The sequence below is a fragment of the Stegastes partitus genome, unplaced genomic scaffold (genome assembly GCF_000690725.1).
Source record: "Stegastes partitus isolate 25-593 unplaced genomic scaffold, Stegastes_partitus-1.0.2 Scaffold945, whole genome shotgun sequence".
NCBI classification, from domain to species: Eukaryota; Metazoa; Chordata; class Actinopteri; family Pomacentridae; genus Stegastes; species Stegastes partitus.
This window is the reverse complement of record NW_007578676.1, coordinates 137924-145705: the sequence shown is the minus strand read 5'-3', so window position 1 is coordinate 145705 and position 7782 is coordinate 137924. Positions and strand designations below refer to the sequence as shown.

At 45.0% G+C, this 7782-nt stretch overlaps 1 protein-coding gene across 1 annotated transcript in view; it reads left to right on the top strand.

The window, feature by feature from the left end:
* Nucleotides 1-5419, top strand: part of prlrb (prolactin receptor b) — a 9821-nt gene extending 4402 nt beyond the window's left edge. The window contains exons 5-10 of the mRNA XM_008294154.1: nucleotides 1841-2007; nucleotides 2819-2960; nucleotides 3047-3143; nucleotides 3792-3861; nucleotides 3945-4609; nucleotides 4711-5419. Of these exons, the coding sequence (XP_008292376.1) occupies nucleotides 1841-2007; nucleotides 2819-2960; nucleotides 3047-3143; nucleotides 3792-3861; nucleotides 3945-4609; nucleotides 4711-4774 (1205 nt within the window). The 3' untranslated portion in view covers nucleotides 4775-5419. The remainder of the gene's footprint in view (nucleotides 1-1840; nucleotides 2008-2818; nucleotides 2961-3046; nucleotides 3144-3791; nucleotides 3862-3944; nucleotides 4610-4710) is intronic.
* Nucleotides 5420-7782: the final 2363 nt, after the last annotated feature.

The window sequence follows — 7782 nt, the reverse complement described above, 5'->3', positions numbered from 1 at the left end:
CAGCCTGCACTCGCACCGACGTGAAATTTTAACTCACACAGTCTCAAAAACAGGTGACAGATGAGGACCTTTTGGTTGAAAAACAAGAAAACTAGTCTTCACAGTTTCGTTCCTGTATCTATATGATGGACGTTTCATTCATAGCCTGATTTATACCGTTTATTCTTAAAACAATACTTTTATAGAGCGATGAAAAGAGACTTCCACAAATTAGCACGTTTATACAGATACATACCTTATCTGCGTCTTTAAATATTGCATTTCAGAAATAGTGTAATTTCCATTGCTGAGGATGTTTCATGGTGATATTAAGCAAAATGTTTTACCTGAAACACCTGAAGCTGAATTCTAGTCGTTCTTCATCCTATAAGTTGATTTAGGCGTATTCTCTTTGCTCTTCAGCGTCTGTGAAAACCTCCCTCTGACTTCATGGGTTGTTGTTTTATGACACCAGCCCACTGTGGGTTTAATGGGGATGTTCTGGTAATCCCTCCATCCATCATCTCTATACCTTCATCCTCACCAGGGTCATGGGGGGCGGAGTCTATCCCAGCTGACTCAGGGTGAAGGCAGGTTCACCTGGACAGGTGGTGTTCTTCCAATCATTAGCTCTAAACCAATCATTCATGCAGAAAGAATTAAAAACTCCCTAAAAATGTAGCTTGTGTTTATCTGTTTATTTGACTGCACTGGGTCTGTTTGTGTCAACAGATTAAAATTACAATTCTTTAGAGGACATTTTTGATCCATGAAGTCCGGAGTGGAACTTATCGGACCTACTGACCTACTGACCTACTGACCACGTCTGTGTCTGAATTAAAGTCAACAGGAAAACTTCTGTGTAAACTGAGCTCATAGTTGTTTTATCGGCCCAGTTGCCTCCTTGAGCTCCGTGAGGAATGGAAAAGTACCGAGGGACGGACGGGAGACACAAACCCAGAACAGACTGAGGCGGAACTGGTTTGTGCTCCGTGTCAGACACTGGTGTCAGATCAGATTTCACATCTTTTGTTTGTTGGTGATACAGACGGTTACACATGTGAGTCTTGTCACATGTGAGCAAACAGTCACCCCGCTGTGATGGTACCAGGGGCATAGATCCACCACCAGACTACAAGATCACACATTTAAAGATGTGAGGATCTGCTGGACTGAGCCCTGCTCCTGGCGCTAAACCCTCATCCTGGTCATAGACCAGGGCTCCAGAGATGCTGGTTGTGGAGGTCAAAATGTCTCAGCAGCTGTTAAACGTATAGAAACAGACGGTCCTGATCCCACATATGAACCCTCATGGTTCCACCAGATACGACAGATAATTAAGCATGTGATTTAGTTTCTCATTGTTTCTGCTGGTAAGAAGAAAACAGGTGGGATAAAAAGCCACTGCTGCCATTGATCAGCACCACAGAAAACTACATTTGTTCTTCTGTTTTCTGCTGGTTGGAACTGAGAGTTTTGGTCCCTGATCTTAGACAAAGAGCCCACATTCTGCCTTCTGGGGGTTTCTTTTAGCGTGCTGTGGGTTTTTCATGCATGTAAAAGATCTGCAAAAGTCCCCAAAGTCCCAAACCTGCATAAAACATCTGGTCTGAAGTCCAAAGCAGAGTTTTACCTGCAGCAAGGAATCACATGTACAGTCCATGTTCTGAACAAGTGACTGCAGCGTCAGGAACGCTGTAGCATTTGGACATAAACAGATCTCTCCTCTGCTCCCATCTGCTGAGCACCGGCCTGGTTCCTTTCTGCAGGTTCTGTCTTTCAGGCCTTCTGTAGTTCAAGAGAATCACTGTGAGCATGTTGGCAGACTGGATCTGTACAATCTGTTGTCTGTGCTCCACAGTGAAGCCCTACGCTCCTGAAAACGTGACTCTGGTGGTGGAGGAGAGACCGGAGAGTCCACATCTCCACGTCACATGGAAGCGTCCCTCCAACACGGACCCCAGGTCCGGCTGGGTCACCATCAAATACCAGCTGAGGGTCAAACAGGAAAACAACAACGACTGGAAGGTGAGAGTTAAAAAAAACTTACTGAACGGCTGCATGTTTGCACATAAACTAGTTTCACTGGAGAGTCAGTTTTAATTCAGCTTTGTTTTAATAAAATGTTGTTCCTGAAAGCAAAAAGTGACTCTTATGTGATCACTGCTGCACTTTGTCAGCACAGAGCAGTGAGTCTGACGAGTACCATCTGCTTATAAACTAAATTACGATCACATTACTATCAAAATGGGCTCAGCGGTTAGCACCGTAGCCTCACAGCTAGAAGGTCGCCGGTTGGCGTCCCGGTGAGGACACCCGGGATCTTCCTGCGTGGAGTCTCCATGTTCTCCCCGTGCAGCGTGGGTTCTCTCCGGGTTCTCCGGCTTCCTCCCACAGTCCAGAAACATGCTGAGGTTAATTGGTGATTGTAAATTGTCCGTAGGTGTGAATGTGAGTGTGCTTGGTTGTCTGTCTCTAAGTGTAGCCCTGTGATAGACTGGTGACCTGTCCAGGTGAACCTTCACCCTGAGTCAGCTGGGATAGGCTCCGCCCCCCATGACCCTGGTGAGGAGACAACCCACGCTGGGAGAACACGGAGGCTCCACACAGACCGGAGATCTTCCAGCTGCAGTCCTGAATTATAGCAGTGCGAGTTAATATATAAATAAATTCCCTGTGACTCTGCACCACACGCTGCACACACACCACAGTACGCTGTATCTGTAGAACCAGTCCGTGTACAGTAAACAGTACATCAGTGCAATCAGAACTATCGGTTCAGGTCAAACAGATGTGACCTCAGCTCAGGTAGAAAGTGGATGTCTTGTTTCTCATCTAGAGCTACACATCAGGGACACAGACCTCCTTCAGCCTGTACAGCGTCAGTCCTGGGGCGGCGTACCTGGTTCAGGTGCGCTGCATGCTGGACCACGGCTCCTGGAGCGAGTGGAGCAACAGCACCTTGGTGAAAATCCCAAACTGTAAGTCTCTCAGGCTCTCTGCTGCATGAATGGTTTTACAACAAGCTGGTCAACTTGAATAAAAAACGCTTTTCTTTCACATTCAGATGTTCAGAGCCAGAGACCCTTCCAGATGCTGGTTTCCATCTTCTCTGCAGTTCCAGTCGTAGCAGCGCTCTGCGTCCTGGTCACCAAGTGGAAATAGTGCGTGTCTAATGTAGAACTATTTATTATTCCATCACCAGGGGAACTTCTTTTATCATAACCTGTGGATGTTTAAAATGGTATACGAACATTTTCACACATTTGTTTTTCCTGTGGTTCCACCTTCAGCACATTTTCTGCATATTAGCATTTGAAGCTAAACGACATTAACTTGTAATCAGATTAATAGTTAATTTACTTTAATGTAGGTGAAGTTAATTTAATCTTTTTAGTTCTTTCAGTATTGAAGTTATAAGCCGAACAGTTTCACTGTTATTTCTCGTCACGCCGTCGGTGTGAATCTGGAATATTAAAAACAACTTTTCTTTTTTTTCCATTTTATGGACCACGTATGTCACATGACACACATTCTGTATGTGTTTTGTATTATTGTGATGGGAGACAGCTGATCTAACTCACCCCTAATCAGAGGTTGTACCTTGAGCTGTTTCTCTGACTTTTGCTTTCAGCTTCAGACGAGTGGCTCAGAAAACATTTCATCAAACGAAATTTCACAAATGTCCTTTTAAATATCTACATGTTAAGCTATTAAAACTTAAGGTCAATCAGAGATGGTCGTGCAGAAACTGAAACGGACTGAAGACGATGAGGTAGATGTGACTGACGGTTCTTCCTGCTGCTCCTCAGTGTCAAACTGTGTCTCCTGCCTCCTGTTCCTGGTCCAAAGATCCGAGGCGTCGATGTTCAGCTCCTCAAGGTAACGCTGCCTCTTTGTTGTACGTCTAAAATATCCCAAAGCGTGCTTCAGACCTGCTGAAGCTCTGAACCATCCCCTTCCAGAGCGGGCAGTCTGAAGACGTCCTCAGCGCCCTGATTGTCAGCCAGAACTTTCCTTCTGCGGTGACCCGGAAGGACCAGATGGAGGACTACGTAGTGGTGTCTGACAGCAGCGAGTGGCTTCTGCCGGCTTCCTCCAAGTCTCAGAAGAAGAAGAAAAGCTTGATCATTCCTGCTGGGTTCCACTTAGACTCCAAACTCCAGTGGAAGGCGTCGAGCCAAGCTGAGGAGAGCAGGAACGAAACATCTGACCTGGAGCCTCCACAGCTGCCTTCTCAGAAACAGACGTTCTCAGGTGCAAACTCTGCGGCAGCGAATCTGCACACAGGAGCTCCTGAGAAGCCCGTCCAGCCGCTCGCTAACAACGGCTATGTGGATATTCAGAGGCAGGAGAGCATGCAGGTGGACTACAGCAGAGTGAAGGAGGTGAACGGAGACGATGTCCTCATCCTGCAGAAGGAAACGCTCAGTGTGGACGTTCAGAGACGAGAGAGGAGAGGGTCAGAGGACTACAGCCGGGTGAAGGAGGTGAGCTCTGACAGCGTGGTTCTCCTGCAGAGGCAAAATGACTGTTTCTGTAAAGAGAAGGGAAACCATTGCTGCACCAATCAGACGCCCAGAATCCCTCATGTGACCGGACCCAGTAGCGTGTGCACAGATCTGAGTGGGTACGTGGATACCATCCCTGCACAACCTCTCATCTGAAGTTCAGTTTTCCATATTTTTGATATGATTACTGGATGAATCGACAATCTTACAACCTGCGCAGACATTCGTGGACGTCAGAGGATACACCGTCTGAGACCCAGAGTGGAACTTCTTCACAGTTGTAGACGTGTTGCTGTGAAATCTCCTCCATGACCTCTGCTTATTGTCCTTCTGTGTTCCCTTCAGCACCAACAGCAGGTCGAAGCTTTCACTTGTTCACTTATTTGATATTTGGATAAATGCACATGTCATGGTTCCCAGAGGATGTACTAGAACATGGATGTGAGTTTAAACTGTGGCCGAGGCTTCTTTAGAACATTTCAAGCAGAAAACTCTTCATTTTCTGCATTCTGGTGATTTTTATGCACCAGTTTGTGTCCTTCTTGCATTTTTTCATGTTAGAAATGTCCCATAAAATCCATGCACAAGGTGACAACTCAAGCTATGATGTAATATGAGGCTCTCAGGCCTTATGTGTTGTTTTTACATATTTATTTTCCTGTCGCTCAGATTTTCTCCTTTAATGTTTGTGTCTTCTGTTTGAGGTGCACATGGCATCTTTTAATTCATTTAAAATAGCCTCAGATAACGACTCGTATGTGTTCCAGCGAGATTTCTGCTCACGTTCAAAACTTCCTGTGTATTTAAAACATAAAAGACGTGTTCTGTCTGTGTCTTGGGATTGATTTTTAGGAATTATGTGCATCTCTGTAAACAGGAATACAGCAAATGTTGGACATAAATAATTAAAATGTTGATCGACTCTATTACAGGATGTCACCTTCAGCAACACAGCTAGAACCCGGAGAGGACCCACGCTGCACGGGGAGAACATGCCGTCCAGAAACATGCTGAGGTTAATTGGTGATTGTAAATTGTCTGTAGGTGTGAATGTGAGTGTGCTTGGTTGTCTGTCTCTAAGTGTAGCCCTGTGATAGACTGGTTACCTGTCCAGGTGAACCTGCCTTCACAGAGCTGCTCTTCAGGCTTGTTGGGCAACAATCAAACTCTGCAACATGACTTGTACCGACTNGACTGGTTACCTGTCCAGGTGAACCTGCCTTCACAGAGCTGCTCTTCAGGCTTGTTGGGCAACAATCAAACTCTGCAACATGACTTGTACCGACTCGGCTTCGCCTGCACAGAACACTTTACTGCTGGGATTTGTTGACACTGAGATAAAATCGGAAACCAGAATTTCATCCTGGAAGCGCTGTCGGCAGTTATCCGATTACATAATTAGTTTGCCTCGGGTCACAGTAAATTCTGGTCCGCCTGGTTTATCCAGGATCTGCACAAGAAGCTACACGTTCATTGTTTTAATTCAGTGTCTTATTAATAGCACAAACACTCTGACTGTAGCACTGAGACTGTGCTTCCAGTTGATCCAGTACAAACAGACGGCACAGAAACCAGTCAGCAGTTTGTTCAGCTGAACAGTTTCAACGCTTTGAAAAGAAGAACTGATAATAGTTAAAAATGACTAAAATACTTCTTGTACTTGACTTGACGTTTTTCTGGGGGTTCCTCAGGGAAACGTCCTTGGTCCTCTACGCTTGTATGTTAATGATTCTCACAGAAACACGACATACGTTTGTCTTCTTTATTCAAATGACAGTTTACACTGATGGAAATTAATCGACTCCCATTTCAGGTTCCTCTGTTGCCACTATTAATGTATACAAAAAAAGAAAATGTAGTTTGTCGCTCCACTGTTGTAGAGAATCAGATTTACATACAACATCTATATTCAATAATTTATAAAAGAGTTGAATCAAAAAATAGATCTTTACAACAACATCCTGACGTTTCAGCCTCCTGTGAGCCGAACACTTCATCTTCACACAGTTCTAATGTTTCACAGTTCGGTCTCTCAGTACCACAGACGTCTAGGAACCACTTCGTAGCCCAGCGATCCAGGGATAACGCTGGCGTTCTGGGAAATACGCAGCTTTGCTTGTCTTAGTTTAGCACAAGGGCTGGAAATGAGGTCGTCTCTGTTCAAAGGCTGACGTTCAATCAGCACCTCTGAAGCTAGAAAGCTCAGTTATGTATAAATGAAGCAGAAGAAGACTGTTTTTTGCATGAGGCCATATCCTGGTGCCAGCAGGTCTAAGATTCTAAACATGAACCTGCAGAGACACACCGGTGCTCACGTTTTATTTTCTCCCCGTTTCCAGCCTTTGAGCCAAACTCAGCTCATCACACGTTGGTATCGACTTCTGATGCAACTTCTCCACAAACATCTCCTAAAATGTCAAACTGTGGCTGCTTTAACATTCATATAAGACTTAAGACTGCGTGCAGACTGCTGTCCACATGACTGCTGTGACACGTTAACATTAATAATGTCCTGGTAAACAAGTGTTTGATGTCCTGTTGCTGCTGCAGCGCATCAAACTGCCCCTTTGTGTAGAATTCCTTTCCTCTTTCTAACCTCCTCCCTGTAAAGCTGCACAGCTACAACAGAAACCAACCCGACATCGTTTCATCACTTAAATATTTACTTATATTAGGATTTCAAAGAGGCACCTCGCTTGACTCTAACCTCCAATGATAGAGTTCACTGTGATTCTTTCTCAGCACTGATTAGATGTTACGCCTCCTGTACACAAAATAAAACCTTCAGGTTCTTCTAAATCACAGGTCATGATCACTCCTGTTCTTCTGGTTCATTTATTGCTGCACTTCAGATTAACTTAATTTGACCGTCCCCTTGTTTCCTCCCGACAACAGAAAACCGAGCCGAGACAACGGTTTGTAATATTTAACGTTATTTTCCTGCTCAAAAAAAAAAAAAAAAACACAACCCGAGGCTACCGTCATGTAGCGCTGCTGTAAACTCCAGACACAAATCATCATGTAGTGCAATCACGCTGCTCTGGATTAAAACACCAGCATTTCATTTCCTGTACGCACACGTATCAGAATTCACTCCTTCAGCTCTAAACTACAGCTCGGTGTGGTCGTCTCATAGCTTGAAATGATGTGAATTTCCACTGCTTGTGGTTGCAAACTGACTGGTTACCTGTCCAGGTGAACCTGCCTTCACCCTGAGTCAGCTGGGATAGGCTCCGCCCCCCATGACCCTAGTGAGGGTTAAGGTGTAGAGATGATGGATGGATGGATGGAT